Here is an 18,023-nt window from a genome sequence, read left to right on the forward strand (position 1 = left end):
ACTAATCTCTTCTCTATCTTTTCTTTCTTTTTTATTTTATTTTTTGTTTCTAACCACCCAGCCGCCACCGGCAACTAACCTATGACCTTCTGACCTCTGAACTCTTCACCCAATGATGACCTGACCATGCCTGCCTGCTGATCAGTTAACTGGTAATCGCCTTTGCTTGCCTGTCGTCAGTGCAGCGAGCTGAGGCACTTGTCCGTTCGTCTTACCATCTAACCAAACAAAAGACAAAGAAATTGTTGTCCTCCAACTCAGCTTTTTTTTTTTTCCTGTTTGGGTGAAAGTGGTTCTAGAACCTGCACTGAATAGTAGTAAAGCAATAAGGCCCAATTCATCCCACAGCACTGATCATCTTTTAATGTCCCACCCTAAACGAACGGTAAGAAGGCCTCACTTAAGAAGGGGAGAAAAATGGCCCTTAACTACTCAGTGACAGAGGCAGTTACTGTGAGAGACTTCTAGGAATCTTTCTTCTCATAGTGAAGTCCGAGCTCTCTCTGAATGTACTGTGTGATGATGCATCATGCATGAACCTTTGGTCAGGGATGTCATTGGTGAAGTGACTTCAACGAGTATTCAAAATTTGATATGCTGTTTAGTCACTACAGTACCCTCAAAGGGTCGAAGTCGCAGCCTTTTTTCTATTGCCTGCCAAAATTTGAAGTATTAGAAAAAAGTGTGCCATGAGAGAAAAATTAACAAGGAATTTTGAAAAGTAATTCAAAGAGCAAAATTGCAACACTATTTTTTATGGAAAAATAATCTGAGTTACAATTACTGAACTTTACTTAAAAAAATACATGAGAACAAGGTACATGCATTATGTGTCACATTACTGGGCAAACTGTTCAAATATTTTTTTTTAAACCTCCCTGTATAGAAAAAAAATCATTAAGGATGTAAAAGCCATGCTTGCCTATTTGCTGTATACATGTAATGAAATTGTAGATAAAGTGTAGTGCATTGAAACAAATGAACAAAAAGTAGATACTTTTACTATACAAGGGTGCTGGTGCAGAAAAAAATATATTTTTGGAAATGTAGCATTTTATACTTTCAAGTGTTATAAAAAAAAAGAAAAAAGAACAAAGAAACCCTTTATTTCATTAAATGATTTTTCTGGTGGTTGTCAAGAAACAAGACCAAAAGAGCCTTTTTTGTCTTTCTTTTTTATTTTTTAAGTATTGGAATAAGTCTAAAGAAAAGAAAGTGCCTTATTTTCCTTCATGGTCATTTAGTCAAGTGTCTCTAAGATCAGCTCCTCCCTCAGAATACAAGTTAATGCATGTTACTCAGTCGCCCAGTATGTGAAAAGAAGACAGGAGGGGAGATGAATGAGTTGATGGTTTGAGTCATATGATTTTTTGCCACGTTACCTTGATGCAAATTTGCCAAATCTGATACTGTGAAAAAATTTGATAACTTTTCTAATGCCTGACTAGAAGTTTTTAAAACATCCTTCTTTTAAAATCATAATTGAGTATTTTTGGTTATTGCTGTCTTCAGTGTAGAGTCCAAAGGATGCTGAGATTAAGAATTATGTGTGATTCTAAACACCAGTTGATAGACAATACTAGGGCTTTATATTATTTGGAGAAGGAGGGTGTGTTGAATTTTTTCTTATTAATTGGAGATGACAGTAGATAATAACAAACTTTTTCACAAAAAATGAATCTTTATGATTTTCATTCTGAAAAACAATGTTTTTAAATGACCCAAAAATTTAATCAGATTTCTTTCTACCACACCAGACAACTTGTATAGTCCATCTCTTTGCTGGTTTTAGTAAAAAAATTTAAAAAATAAAAAAAATAACCCTACATGCACCCCCTTTTTTTTTTAACTTAAAAAGAATGTGAAAAACTAACATTGTTTTGTGTGTAAAGTCTCAACTACATTTCTGTTGAAGCTTCCAATTTCTCATGAAGTTCAAACAATTAGTTTTGTAGTTGAAGCAATTTGTGCACAAAGCCTACATCTCTAAACACTTGAGTAAATAGTCATTAACTGCTCAGTACCAGACATGGCAAATATCAAGTGACAGTGGATTACCAGCTTATCAACTCCTTCCCTCTCCATCCCTTCATGGCGCCACAGTCAGAGGTCAGCGGTCAGCTCAGTAAGCACCTATGTGGAGACCTCATCCATAATCTTGTCTCACGTGGAAACAGTTTTCAGTTTATTTACTATGCAATAGACATTCATTGTTTTGTATTCAGCTAGCTTTGGTTTAATGTGCCACTGCTTTGTCTTTTTCTGTTACACAATAGAGTTGTTTTGATTTATTTACAATATATGCCGTGCCATTTTGATTTTTATTTTGTTTGGTTGGTTGAATTAATTTGCGACACTCAAACATTTGAGGTGATAGTTGTTAAGAACAATACCAGTATTTGATCCAGTTCATCTCAACTATGTTATACCTGGACATTTTAGGTGTTTATCAAAGGTCTTTTATTGGGAAGAAAGTAAATATATGAAATAAACGTGTGACATTTATGGGTAATGTTGGCTCTGAACAAACTTTTGAAAACTTAGTTGACAAAATTTTGGATCAACTGAAAAAAAAAAAGCATGACTTTTGAAATCTCTGAATGCCTTGGTTCTCAGTATTATCATTCTTTATTGAATTTATTTCTTATTAAAATATGTAGTTTTTAAGAATTTTTTCTGACAGTATTATGTAATTTTTTTTAGAGTGGGTAGATGGGAGTGTCGCTTGTATGTACCGTACAGCTGACATGTATTTTTGTCTATTCTTTATTATCTTAGTAGTTTCATGCTATGTATGTACCATAACCAACCTATTGCCTATGAGAAACATGTAAGATAATGTATTTACAGCCATTGTTACAAGTTTATAATGTATTTTTCTATCTTGTTTTATATGTATGTTATATAACATTCAAAGAAAATTTTTTTCTTGATTGAGAAAAGGATACAAAATGCAAAATCCACACTTTTGATAACTGAAAATTGCCAATTGTTTTGCAGTACTTTATTATATTGGGTGTCTTGTCTTTCTTGGGCTTTTAGTTTAGCTAATGAATGAATACATTAGACACTTTTGGGTTTTAGTTGGGATTTTACATAGCTTGCATTTTAATTCTTTGGTTCTTTGCTGTTTCTATTAACCCATAGCATTATTTTAATAAATGTTATAATACCAACCTACTAACTCTGGACTATGTCTGTTTATTAACCTTTTCATGTTTAATTAAAATAAATAAATAAAGACAAAGGAATGTAAAGTCTTGAGTTACTGGACTAACCCTGGAAGAACGTGACCACAGATAACATAGTGTGACTTGTTTTTATGTTGTCTGTCAGCTGACAATTCTGCACACTAGTATAAAAATGGCTTTGGTTTTTCTGGCCTTTTACCTTGGGGGTTGGTGCCAGTAGTTATGGGAACAAGTAGCGTGTGTTTGAGGCATTCTTTCTGTAGTTTGCCACTTGCCTTTCAGCATCTGCATTACTAATTCCACATTTTCTTATTTTCTCCTGTCCAAAATAATCACTGTCTGCTCACAGCAAAAAAGTATAAGGAAACTCATTGTAATGATGTACACAGAGAAACCAGTTTGATTCTTTGTTGAACCATTTCTTTCTAATTTCTATAAATTGGTAATTTTGTGGTCACATTATGAGGCAAAGAATCTGGTTATGGTTTATCTTTATTTGAATTTTTGTTTTAACATTTTCCTTTTGTAATGTGTTGAACTTTTATAGCCAACTGCTTTTATCAGGGAAACTCAAAACAGATAATACCAAAGGTGCAATGGGGTCTCTTCCTCCTGGTAGTTCAAAGGGAGCATTTAATAACAGCAGACCAATCCCCTCTCTCCTCATAGACCCTTCAGCAACAGATTAGACTGCAGGGGACTGAGTTTTCCTCTCACCCACTTCCACAATACAGTCAAAATGTAACGTTGAACAGGAAATTAAGTGGGGAAGAACACTGGCATTTGAGAAGTTAGTTAATTTCCTTCAAATCAGTTTCAGAGGATTTCTTACTGCTTTTCCTGGCCACAGCTTGAGTAAATTGATCTATATTTATGAATTCTCTGTGTCCTTTTATTTCACAGATAATCATTTTTCTGCGAAATAGTTCTTCTGGATAATAAAAATTCTCAGGATGTATGTTTGTAAATATGGCTTATTTGGGGAAATTACATTGTATTTATTTTAAAGTTCTAAAAGTTGAGGACCGAAATGAGTCATATATTACAGAAGACATTACTATATGCTATTAATCAGAATGTCAATTGTTCTAGGATTTCATATCTGGGTATTTGTGTGGGTAATGTACATATGCACACGCACGTGCACACATACACACACACTATATAGAGAATAGTGGTAACATCTGATTTAATCATAATGAAACAGTCATCTGGATCATGTAAACAAATATGGTCACTTCTCTGCTGGGACTGGCAGTTTATTATTGTTAGGCAGAGCTTTAATATGCTACTATTTGTAAAGGTTCCCATTGCCATCACAGTTCATATACTCAGAAAATTTGAAGATGTCTGTCAAGCTGCTAATATACAAGTTGTGATATCATGTAACAAATTTTTAAAGAACTATGCAATTTACTATACATTCTATGAAGCCTAGAAATGAAGTCTCATCTCATTTTCATTTTAATGGTACTTTATGTATTATTGTGTCATTGTCATCTTTTATGTTGGAAGAGTTGTAAAAGTTTTTCTAAAGGTGAAAATAACATTCAAATCCCATTTTTGTACAGGGCGTATTAATTTTAAACATGAAACTACCAAATTCCTAGATTGATGAAATTCTAGAATCAGTCTATTGTTTTGTAATGTTATTTGACAAAATAGCTGAAAGTTGAGCTTTGAGTCCAGGAAGTTTCCCCCCCCCATAGGTAAAATGTCAGGAAATATGAAGCATGAAAGTAAGTCTTCACATTAAGTTTCAGTGTAGTAGAGTCCACTTATTTAAGCATCCTTGCCATGAAACCAAAATGTGACTGTATATGCAGAAAATATGTATTTGGTTAAGATTTTCTAAATAAATATTAGATAAATATAAAGGATCTGAATTTTATTTTGTAGTGCACTGAAAGCAGACAATAGATTTAAATGAAACTGATCATTGCTAAATCAAGGATGTTTTCTTTAACAGCAAAGTCTAATATTTTTATATATGATATCTCAGCCATCTCCAGTTTGGGAAGGTTTGTTTGGCTGTTTGGGATGGAGTCTGCATTTATTCCTTGATAACATTTCCATCAAGTTAATTTTGGTAGAATGGAACATATTACCAAATTATAATTTTTATTCTCAGAAAACTTGCTGGGCTCAGAAAATTTTTTTTAATATTGTCATAGATACCTTAATATCTTTATTTAAAATGGAAAAAATAATTTGGTCAGTGGACAATTTCTGTAAAAAGAAATCGTATCTTTCAGAAATATATGGTATGTATATGTGATACTGTCTGTGGTTTCTTTAATATCAGTGTATCTAAATTGAAGTGCTTTTCTTATGAAGAAACTTAAAAAAATTATATGTGTGCCTGGGACTCAATGCTGAATCAAACTGGTTAACCTAAGCACAGTAATCTCCTGTCTTTGTTTCTGCTCCACTAATTGCTGGGATGTTGAGGGAAGAGGAGTGGGAGAGAAGGAGGGAATAATTCATAGTAGTAAGTCCACGGTTAGGTGCAGCAAATCACTACACACAACATTGGTTTCACAGTTGCTTAAAATTTTGCTGCCCCTTCTTAGACACCAAAATTGTGGAAAAATCCAAGTTCCCAAGGCAAAAATCAATTTATAAATTATCTTTTTAAAAGACACTATTGAGAAGTTTTTAGAACCAAACACATATTTTATGGTTTATATTGTAATAGTGTATATAAAACATTTAGAATTTTATTTGTGGAAATTGTGTATATATATATTGAGAGAATTAGGAGTAGATATTTCAAAGTCACATGTGAATAAAGAATCACTTATGACTATATGTGAAGTGCAGTTAACCACCTGGAAAAAGTGCATCTGCTTTATCCTGTAGTCAGCTGCAGCTTAAAATGCTGTTTACATCCCCAACCCTCCCTTCCCGCCCCCAGAAAATATGTGTAAATTTCAGAATAAAGAATGAACGTCTTCGTTTTTAATTTCCATTGATGATTTTAACACTAAGAGTAAATTTAAGAATCTGACACTCTGGAGCTTAAATTCAACTAAAAGATGATCACTATTTGCTCTGATTTCAGTGGTAAGGGAATCAATAAGTTAACTTCTATAGTGTTCCTCAGTTGTGCTGTGCCGCCAAAATAGCCCATCATTTCTAATTAATCCTTAAGATACCTGGGTATGATTCTAATGTAGTTTTTAGATGTTTAATAAAAAAGAAAGCAGTGCTGATCAAGTCTTGATTTCCTTAGGTATGTGTAAAGGACTAGCATCTTTTTTTGCTTTGTTCAAGTATAATTGATTAAGAAGATTGTTTCTGGTAGTTTCAAACCTTTTCTATAAGAGTCCAGCTTGACATCTAAATTTTAATGCTTCCTTCACCTTAAGTTTCCCAGTTTTTATTTCTTGTTTAAATCTCCAAATTCTCCTGATCACTCACTAGAAGTTTAATTTTCCTTGGCAGTATCCTTTTCACACACTTCTTGAAAGTAGCAGACAAATGTAAGGCTCCGTATCTACAAGTTAGCAAGTAGCAACTCAGATGGGTTTTGTTTGGCCAGTCCCAGTGGTTTTGTGTGTGTGTGTGTGTGTGTGTGTATGCTCCCATGCTGCTGCTGTTTGTTTTGCTTTTTAAATTATTTGCCAACACTTCAAGTCTAAAGGTTAGATTTTTTTTTTTTTTTTTGGTAAAGGTTAGATTTTGTTTTAATTTATTTTCAAAATCTTTTCGTCAAAGATCAAAATATCTAAAGATGTGGGACCTGCATTCTCACATGGTAACCATCAGCTGAAGTTGAGTAAAATTAACTGTCCCCTTAAAACCAAATGTGCGCTCTCCAGGTAATCACGCACCACCACTCCTTACTGCCTCATCAGTGTCTTTGCACTTGGGCTGCTGATACTCCTATTCTCGCCTTGCTTTAATTATTTCTTAACTACCTGGTTTCTGTGGACCTTGTGCTTTCTTCTCCTGCTCCAGAATGGTAACTTTGACTCTTCAGACACCAAACAAGCTTCTCAGAAGAAATGATGTAAAATTGGTTTTACTGCTTCTCTTCCTGAAAAAATCAAATGGGTAGTATTTTAAAATTTATCAAAATATACTAATTGGTTACTAATTTATGCATACATTTCTTAATATTTATTAGGGAAGGACACTTCTAGTCAGTGAGTGGAGGGTCTAGACATTTAGGTTTCCTTCCCAGTGTAATCTTGTTATTGTCACTCTGATTTTGTTAGAAAGCAGTAAACCTAACAATAATAACAGTTGTGTTAATATTCCACATCTAAAAGCAAATCGTGATGTTAAATTTGGGGCCACATTATTCCAGAAAGTATATTTAAGTCAGTATCATTCTAGTTAAGTACTGTTTTGAGAAGTAGTTTCTTTCCTCTTCTAGACTAAACCATCATAAAAGTGCTTATTGCATTGTTACACAGCAGTTCCGTTCTTAGAGCATCTCTCAATTAGGATGAAACCACCAGAGCCTTTGTTTTCTTAATTTGTGCTCTATTATATGCACTGGTTACTTAATTATCAGTTCAAGTTAGTAGAGGGCAAAATGAAAATACTTGTAAATGAATCCACAGGCATTTTCTTGCAGAAATAATTTGAGTTAGTAACTGAAGATTCCATGATCACTCATTTAACTTAGAATTTCTTTCAGGCTTAGGAATGAATGAAAATGCCTTGGTTTTCTTGAAACTTGAAGTTTAAAAATAGCTCTTATTGCAGTACATCAAATGATTGAGTCTATAAAATATACTCTAACACTGGTATTTCAAGTGGAAAGTTCCTTTCAATATATCTGAATTGGATGACCTTAATGAATCTCTCTCTCATTGTTTTCTCTCTGAGGTAAAAGGGCATTGAACAATTGTTCAAAGTTTAAAGTTACTCTACATTTATTTCTAAGAAGTGAGAAAATGTAAAAATTGAAAGTCAGTGGGTGGGCCACTGAGCATGTGAGAAAACACTAAGCAGAGATGTAAACTGGTATCCAGAAAGTGAACTAGATTAGCAAGTCAAACCTACAAATGTTCCACCCTAAACTATTATTCAAGCATCAGTTTTGGGGCTACTAGAAAATTCAATACATTTTAGCGGTAAACTTGATTTTTAAGTCAAAGGGGAAAAAGTTAAACTTGGGAGAGTTTAATATCACATCTGGAAGTGATCTCTCATCACTAAATATTAGAGTTCCTTCTAAAATGATTTAGATACTTCTAGTTGCTCTTGAGACTTACAATGAAAGAAACCCAGCAGGGAGAGAGAAGAAAAAGGGAAAAAGTACAAATCTTACTTTTCATGGGTTCCAAAGAACAATGTATTTTCCTTGAATTCTATACGGGTTTATTAAAACAGGTTTTGTACTCTTCCAGGAAAACATCATTGATGAGGACTACTCTATTAAGCTAAAAAATACCATTATAACTAAGCTAATCAGATCCCATTAAGTTAATGCATATCAAGATGGCCTTGTGAATAATAAAATCCTTCAAAAAAAGTGTTTACTCTAATTTTTTTTATCTGTTATACAAGATTCTCCACATCCATCCTTAGCTTTATTCTAGAGAGGTGATAGCAAAAAAAAAGTTACTGGATTAGAGGACGTATCTTGCATCTGCTGTAAAACTAATAATTTCAGGGTGGTAGATGTGTAACTGGTTCTAATAGTTGAGATATACATGTAATATTTATATATGTATAATTCCACATTGACTAAATATGGAATAAACTAAATAAGTGAATGAACAGGAAGAATGAGTGTTATTTGGGGAAATATAGGGAAATAAAAAACTGAGCATTGCTTTGTTCAAGACTGAATTGAACAGAGCCCATTGAAAGGAAAAAATGGAAGACATTGGAAATTTTAAATATAGGAACTTGGAAAATGTAGTTGGATACCATGCCAAGTCTCATTTCTAAGTATTTCCTCATTTGTCATCCATCTAGAGCCAGGGGTGATGAAAGTGAGGCATGCTGTGAGTGCTGTCCTTTCAGCAGGCTGCAGGCACTGGAGGCTTTCGTGCCATTCCTTTGCAGTTTGAATTGCCACCTACTTTCCCTCTGAAAAATTGTGAAAATTAAAAGCTGCGCAAATTTGTAGTAGTGGAATTTAATAATAGGAATCCTAAAAGGAAAGTTAGAAAAAGTGTCCATATGTTAGAAAAAGATTATTGCTGCATACCATTATCATTTGCCAGGGGTTTTAAAAATCAGATGTTAGATTGGAGACTAGAAAGTGTCCCATCAGAAATCATTTCTCCCTCGTAATCAGTGTTCTTAATAGCAATGAATATTTCACACCACTGCCTAGCTTTTGAGTGCTTAGCTGGTCATTTGGTGTTAATTAGATGTTACAGTGTGCAATTCAGTAAAATCTCTAACAAATGATTATTAAAAATAACCATCTTTCTGTGCCACCAAAACACATTAAAACCAAACTTGTGTACCCCAAATCTGGTATAATAAAGAATGCCCATTTGGTGTCCTGTTGGGACTTTCTGTTAATATTAATACTGGTAAGCCACAAAAAGGTGGTCTAGGGACACAGCCCAGACAGGACATTTTAATTATTTTCTTAAAAGTGATTTTAAAAACAAAATTTCCTTGTGTTTGGCTGCCACCCGTCTTTATGTTATGCTCTTCAACAATGGTGGAACATTTAAGGGTAAAATATTTTGTGAAAAGCCAGAAATTAAAAGCCACGGAGATAGTGTATGCCATGCATTTATTTCCTGCAGAGCAATGGAAGCTTGCTTTCCTCAGCGCCAGACTTATTTTACCCAAAGCATGGAAATGCTCAAAAGCTTGGTGGTGTGAAGCAGACTGGAAAACATGTAACCTGCTTCCTGGGAATTCATGTGTTTTGTCAACAGGGAGACAGAAACTATGTACATCATCCGGATCAAGATTTCAATTCTACACTTGCATGCTAACTTCCCTACTTGATCTGGAATGTGTGCTTTCTAGAGATGAGCTGCTGACTAACCTTGAGCGCGAGTGCTTGATTGTGTCAGTAATTTCTGGCTCCTTTCATCATAGGAGGAATGTCACAAACAAAGGGGTAGGGTTTTTTCTTTGTTTTACATTTAATTCGCTAGTGATTGGGGTGTGTGTGTGTGTGTGTGTGTGCTTAAACACTTAGAAAAAAGCTGCTAAATTTTATCTCTCTTCTCACTGTTTGGACCAAGGAATAAATTGACTTGTGCTGAAGTTAGTTCACCTGTACAGAATTTAAAATCAGGTGATGAAGGAGGTAGAGAATAAATAAGAAGTTGGAGACAGCACTGTCAACTACATTGTTTCAATAGGCAAATCTAGTTTTGGAACCCTTGTTGATTTACTGAAATTCCAAAAGTGAGTGAAAGGAAAACTCACAAAATAATTTCATCCGAGGCGCGTTTTTTGTATGGAACATGATTCCTGGTCCCTGGACAGTTCCTGCTGCACACACCTCTGAGTCTGGGATGGGGAAGACAAATGAGCACTATAAAAGCAGGATGATAATTATCCAGCATATGTAACGGAAGCATTCCAGGCCCCAGTTTTATGCAGGACATCTAGTATACTTCCGGTCTTCTGGTAGACAAGGGAGCTGAGTGGTTTGCAGTAGGTTCTTTTCAGAATGGTAGTTATCTCATCCATTCATGGTAAAGAGAGTTCAATTTTAGGAGAAAGTTTTGCTTCTTAATATGGCCTGATGCGAAATAACCCCATTCCCTAGAGGAATGTTTTATGGGATTACTATTTGGCAAGCATCCTCTGAAGAGCCACTCTGTTTTCCTGTCTTAGGTGAAAGTCCCAGTTGATTTCCATCTGTATCTGACTGCTTTTTGAGAAAGGCAGCACTCAAAGCCAGGCACAGCAGGTTGGGGCTCCAAGCCTTCCTAGGGATTTTCTTAAGGTCCCAAACCAAGCCCTCAATCTTTATTGCCAATCTCAGAAGTATTTTTCCTACTGCCCTGGGATACAAATAATTACACCATTGAAGTTAAACAACTAGTCCTTTAGTCCTTTTTCTATGGCCATCTTAGTAGGCCATATACTTTTAGACCAAGACTATTCTTCTTTGAGATGCTCAGTCCTTGTGTTGGTTCCTTCCCGTGGAAGCAGCTGCATGCAATGCAGGCCTCGAGCGGTCTAAAAGGGGAGGGCTGAGCGTGTTTTCCAAGGGAATATTCAGAAAGTCTTGTTATGTTCTAAGGAGAGCATAAGGAATTTGTCTAGCCTCCAAAAAGTGACATGAGAAGTAGGTACAGAGATGCAAATTCTAGCAACTAGTTCCTCCTGCTTTTCCCACATGTGCTTGGCACTTAAGTCCGGTCTGAACCAATGATTTCTCCCGTCCGAACTTGCATCACTTTCGAGTTTGAATTACTACAGCAACTGTTTTGCTCTCATTCCAGCCTCTTGTTTATGCTGTGGTCCAGCCGAGCTTATACCTCCTGCCAAACTAACCCACAACTGACAAAATTCCCAATATCCTTTTCCCCTATTCTTTCTCCATGCAGGTTACTTAACCTTAACCTTCTTAAGGAAGGTTAAGGTTAAGCTAGGATACCAAACTAGGTCCAGTGGTAGAATGCTCACCTGCATGCAGGAGAACTGGGTTCGATTCATGGACTATGTACCTAAAGAAAAGCTAGGAGAACTGGCTCCTGCCCCCAAACTGGAGTTCAGGTGGGTCCCGAGAACCCACCTGAACTTCCCCAAGTTCTTCCCGACATGACGGACTTAGGAAACAATATCTGGACAGGTGGCTGGGGAAACCAATGAGGCTGCTCGTGCCTGGACACTCCCATTCAGGGTTTCCCAGCTGACCGAACAGTATTGGGGTCTGTTCTTGTCCTACCAGGGGTGGGGAATGAGATAAAGTGGAAACCCCACCTTACGCAAAGGAAGCATCTAACGTCACGGCCCAGACCAAGTTGAAAGAAGTGTAGAGTTAAATGTAACTTGAAAATGAGGGTTGTTAACTTAGATATCTAGCTTACATTTAGAGCAACATAGCAAATGCTGTATGTTTCACTATTTAAAATCCAGAACAAATTGGTGGAAATAGGAAATCAAGCTAATCGATTTTTTTCTATCAAAACACAAGTTGCTATAAACAAGGCATGACTTCTGGTCTTCCTGGTATCCAAATACAAATTCTATTCATGCATCACTGTTCATCCAGGTATGAGCAGTGGAACATTTTACCAAGAGCTGACCTCTGGGAAATCACTCCATACCACTGCCCAGGTTGGTGAGAAGAGTGTCGAGTCCTAAAGGATTTGGACAATTCCAAGTGTTAAAAAAAACTAGCTTTATTTTCACCTTGACTGGCAGTGCCCACGTACTGTGTGTGCAGTCTGTTCGCATTATCAGAAATTGGTGGAGGGGAGATGGTATTTGAATCAATTAATTATTTGCTCTCTAGCTGCCATGAATCTCCTGTCGCAAAGATATGATTGTTAGTTGAAGATTTCCACTTGGTTTCCGTACTCTGAATCAACTATTGAAGATATTTTTTTCTTTTCTTTTTCCTTGAGTAGTGAGTTAAAGAGATTCACTCTTTACTTTTGTGGGATTTCTTTGAAGCTAGCATGATTTGATTTTCTTCCCACACAATTTAGTTCTCTGGATTACATGATCTGTCTAACATAGTGATCAGTGCACTTTTCTCTCACTACATTTAATGTTTTCTAGATGACTTCTTTCTAGAAAATGCATTCACACTAACCGTTGGATCAGAAAACTACCTTGTTCTGTCTGTATACTTCTAAAGCTCTTATATTGAATTTGGGTTTTTCTAAACAAGAGTATTTGCCATTTAAACATAACCAAAATAACTGCTATTACAATGCTAGGCCCCATCTAAATTGAGTGTTAAATTTCAACTCTTGTTTGTTTAAACTTAAAATTATTTATAGCAATAATTATCAGGGACTATGAGTTCCTTATTCTTTAAAATAAAATTTAAAAGCATCTTATTGTTAATATTTTAAATGATATACACTACCAGATATATGCCTGACAATTTTTTTTGGCCTTAAAATCTGAATTTGTGCTTCTAATGGGAGCAACTGTTTTAACAGCTACCACAACCAAACTCTATCGATCTTGGCTTATTTTCATTCATAAATCCTTGGAAGGTGTAGACATAGTTTAATATTCTGAGAGAACTGAAGTTTGCTAATTTAAACCACTTTTTGGTAATCAAGAAATACACAGCAGAGATTGAGGGACAGAAATTCATCTTGAAACGACATCGTAACATTGTTATTGATCATTTATTCCCTGTCTCTGCTCCCGTGGCAATTACAATTTTGTGTAACCACTCAGAAATACGAGGAAATAGGAGAACTAGGATTTTTAAGAAAAGCTTGTGGTACTTTCTTTGGGGGAGATTTGGCAACACTCTTTGTAACCATTTTGCATTCTCTCTATGACGTTTGATCTTCTTTGCACTGAGAAGGGGGAAAGTATTTGAGTTTGCCCTCCTGCACTGCCAGTTCCCAAATACTTTTGTCCGGGTTTCTGTCTCATTTTGGTCATAGGCATTTTAGTGTCCCTTGTCTATTTTCAAATATTGACAGTAAGGCAATTTAGGGAAAAAAAAATTATCAACAGGGCATTTATATCCTCTTGTGGATTGTTCTCATAAAGGACTTTTAGGTTAAATAAACAGAGAGTTTGCAGTGCAGAGCGCCAGCTGACAGACAGAAGGTCTCAGCGTGGGGGGCTTCCCCAGGAGGACATGGGCACAGGCCCTGGGATGGGGCGCCAGGGCCCACCCCCCTGTTTCTGGTCCCACGTGCGGCCCCAGCACCACCTTGGCCATGCTGAGCCGCAGTGCAGGAAAGACGCCCAGGTCCTCCTTCTGCAGCCTGATCCGATCAAAGCACGGTGGTTGATAATTTATTTTGAGGGATTTAGAAAATGCTTGTTAATCACTCAGAACTTCCCATTAGAATCCTACACATTTAAAGAACTCAGTAAATCTCTCTCTCCCATGAAAGCCTATCTGTCTCGCAGCACAACATAAGCTCCTGGGGTGACACCTAAGCGGGGTGTTGGCGCAGGGGTGGGGCTTCTGCTCTTGGCGCAGCCCTTGGGACTGGCAGGTGTTGGGTGAGTATTTCCTACTATTTCCCTCTGCACTTCTGCTGCTAAATTCAGGACGGGTATTGAAACGACTTGGGATCACTGAGTGGGGCTCATTTCCTGCCTCATTTTTAATCTTGAGAGAATTTCACAGGCCTTCCCATAAAATCCAAGTATTTAGGAGGACTGCCAAGATACTCTTTTAAGTGTTAAGTAAAATGTTGTCTCAAATTTTCAATACAATTGAAATAATTTATGAATTTTATAAGAAAGCTGGAGTTCTCAAATAAAATCTAGCTACAATCCACCCAGAACTGTAATGGGATTGCATAAAATTGTCCTTGCCTAAAAGTCACTGCTATGCAATGCTACTTAAACCTTCTATAGCCTCACATTAAACTCTCCTTTGTACATTAAGCATCAGTTTATGCCACATGAAGATTTCAAATATAAACAATACCTAGACATTCCCCCAACAGTCAGATTAGGGTGCTTATTCCTGGCATTTAAATACATATATACATATATATATGTTTAAATAAATATAGTAAGAAAATTCAAATGAAATAGATAAATGTCCAGTGGCCTGGGTGATAACCAATAGGTCCCCTGCTGGGGCTGACAGCCTCTCCCCAAAGGACTGGCAAACATTCCCAAAAAATGCTTTTTAGACTTTTGGTGCCATACTTACCCCCTCAAGGCACTGGACCTGGGGCTTGTGAGGACCAAATAGCCTACCGCCCTTTTCCACTGGCAACAAGTAAGATTGCTGCTTCTTCTAAGTGCGAGAACTGGGGGAACCAAGCCAACAACGACAAAGGGCCCCGCCCATCACCACTGGCCATGTCCCTGAAGGTCAGGGCCACTTTCCAAGGAAACCCGGGCAGTGCCTTCATGAGCCCACAACACGTCATCACAGATTTCTTTCTCAGGAAACGCCTGAAATGGCTCTTGTTTTCTCTTGTCCCCGTTGTGCTGGCTGGGGGAGCCCTCTTTTGAGAAATACACAGGGTGCCTTGGGAAGGTTTTGGTGGCTCCATTGCCCTTTTTCATTGAAGGAATGTGTGGAAGAAGTTGTCCCGCATGTGCACCAGCTACCAGGTGGCCTCTTGCTTTCCCTTTGGATTTTACTACAAACCGTGTTTCTCTGTTTCCACAAGGACCAGGCCAGGCTTTGGAGAGCTGGGAGGGGGTAGCGTGCACCCAGCAGCACAACAGTCCAGGGCACGGCCTGACTCCTTCCAGGGCTGGGCAGACACAGTTTTGCTTCACAAGGAGTCCAACCCCTTTGGAAAACGTGCAATGACAGCGTTCCCTGGGTTCTTCCTTAGGTGTGCTTGGAGAGGACTCAGAGAGAAGACTAGGGGGTGAGGTGGGTGTAAGAGGGACAATTGACACGGGGTTCTTCAGGTTGGCAGAGGAGAATTCAATGAGGGTTTGAAAGAATCAAACAATCAAACCGTCCTCCACACTGGGCAGCTGGAGAAAATGAGAAGGGGTAGCAGGGAGCAAAACTGCCTCTGTCGGCTTTGGTTTTACTTAGAAACTCTTACATTCTTGAGCTTTCTACATTATGCTTTTATAGTTAAGCAAATGCTATACATCTCTATCATTTTCTTTGGGTATAGGTGTGATGCTTGTCAGAAAGCAAGAGGCTTCTCCTTTGTACTACAGAACTTCTCTGGAGTCTAAAAGAAAAGCAAGGATACGCGCGGAATAAGTCTTTCCAGTGAATGGATTTCCGAGATGGGCGAACCTACTTTTTAAATAATGGGGGTGCAATGATGATGTGGTAGGTGGTAGGTCAGCTGACTAGTTTGGTGGATGTGAGGTGAGAGTAAGGCTGGGAAAGATTCAGAAAATCAACCATGTGGTCTCACTTGGGTACCAAAATTTTCTCATGATCTCAGGGAAATTTCATTTGGCCAGCATGCGGATTCAGAAGTATTTGGTAAGTTAAATAACTGTTTCTACTTCCTGGTCAGTAAGAAACTTCAGGACAGGAATGCGCTGAACTGGAGTCAGCAGAGTGGGCATGACATCCAAATGAGAACACAGGATGCGGTGTTCACAATCATGTGCCATTTCACCAAAGGCTATTTCCATTTTAGATCTTTGCCCCCAATTTAGAATAAATATTTATCCCTTCCTAGTGGTGGATATGGCTCTCTAAGCAACAGAAAAACACACTTGAGACTCAACAAGTTCAACAGTGAACCACCACCCTCCCCTTTAGACTTCTTCCTCCTTGGGTATATTTTATCTCACCATCCATTTGTTGTCCAACATAGAAACCTAGAGGTCAGCCTTGACTCCTTTCTCTTCTCTCTCGCCACTTGCCCGTTGTTCACCCTGTTAAGCTATGAGTGTCTGTTCTCTGTTCTTCCTCACCTTGCCGAGTCCATGTGTTTCACACCCACAGGGACCCTTGCAGTCTGCTGTGTGCCAGCCTCGCTCCTGTCGAACCATCTCCAGCAAACCTCTCCCCAGCCCCAGAAGCCCTTCGAAACCACATGATACCCTGGACTGCCCCCCACTTTCATCCCTACTTATCTGTACAAGCCTAGAGCCCATAGGGTTTCTTTTTGTTTTCCAAGCCCCTAACATGCAAATTACAGCTCCCTGGACCAGCTACCTGGATGAACCATGAGGCATGGTTGAGTCATGCTCAGTGCAGTGGTACATGCTTTCTCTCGTTCACATAAAGTTGATACTCCATCAGCGGCTCCCTTAGCCCCTTACCCTCTACTCTATCCCTCCCTTCTCTACCCCAGCTTCTCCAGTCAAATGAGCCCAGAATCTGTTGCTCAAATAATGTACATTTAAAATACATTCTTCTCCCACTCAACTCAGTATGCCTGCCTCCCTCCGTAAAGCAAAAGCACTCCGGTAAGATAAACTGTGCCTGTTGTTCCCACAACATACTTTTGGAGGCCTTCAAGTTAAGCCCAAATAAGTAGCTGGCCATCTTACCTCCTGTTCCTGGAGCACCCTAAGGCTCTCCATTGTCATCCCTCCCCACCCACCTTCCCTCATCTGCTCCAAAGCTCTAGTGCTATCTGAATGATTGGTCGTTTAACAAAGGGTTTTCTCTTTCAAGTCCAAGCTTTAAGCATGTCACATGCTATTTTCTCTCAATATTGTTATTTGCTTCTTGCTTTTGTTTGGCTAAGAGATCATTGCTTTCAGCACTTAGCCAGAAGGTCTTCCGTGAGCTCCCAGATGGGTTGGTTGACCCTTCCAAGTATCTCCTAGCTTCAGTAAAGTACTATGGGAATCTTTTCAGCTCTGTCACTCTCTATCATGTGACTCAACAACCCATCTCCCCCATGTACCACAGTGACATTGAGACAGGAACTTCATGTTACTCCCCTGTATATCCCAGCATGAGAATAGGTTCTGACACTTAGAAGAGAATCAATAAATGTTTGTTTTCAAACTGAAGGAGAGGGGCAGGTCACAGTGGCTCAGCAGGCATAGTTCTCGCCTGCCATGCTGGAGACGCAGGTTCGATTCCCAGTGCCTGCCCATGCAAAACAACAACAACAACAAAAAAAAAACTGAGAGTCTTCTGTTTCTGGTATATGGCCAGATGGATGCTCAGATATACATTCCCTCTGAAAACTGTAAATAATGTTGAACAAATTCCTTTAAGCATTGCAAATAAGCAAGAAAGTAAGGAAATTTCTGTTCAAAATATAGATACAGGCATGAACCTAGAAAAGTAACTGGAGTACTAGAGCTGGCTTTTGC

The 18,023-nt window shown here is 38.0% G+C and overlaps 1 protein-coding gene across 6 annotated transcripts in view; it reads left to right on the top strand.

The window, feature by feature from the left end:
• Positions 1 to 3,257, top strand: part of QKI (QKI, KH domain containing RNA binding) — a 152,188-nt gene extending 148,931 nt beyond the window's left edge. For all 6 annotated transcript variants that reach the window (XR_013159456.1, XM_077120802.1, XM_077120803.1 and 3 more), the window contains exon 8: positions 62 to 3,257. Coding sequence is in view for 5 of the 6 variants with exons in the window: in XM_077120802.1 (XP_076976917.1) it covers positions 62 to 78 (17 nt within the window). In the remaining variant the exon portion in view is untranslated. The remainder of the gene's footprint in view (positions 1 to 61) is intronic.
• The last annotated feature ends 14,766 nt before the right edge of the window (positions 3,258 to 18,023 follow it).

Source organism: Tamandua tetradactyla, chromosome 11 (assembly GCF_023851605.1).
Source record: "Tamandua tetradactyla isolate mTamTet1 chromosome 11, mTamTet1.pri, whole genome shotgun sequence".
Classification (NCBI taxonomy): domain Eukaryota; kingdom Metazoa; phylum Chordata; class Mammalia; order Pilosa; family Myrmecophagidae; genus Tamandua; species Tamandua tetradactyla.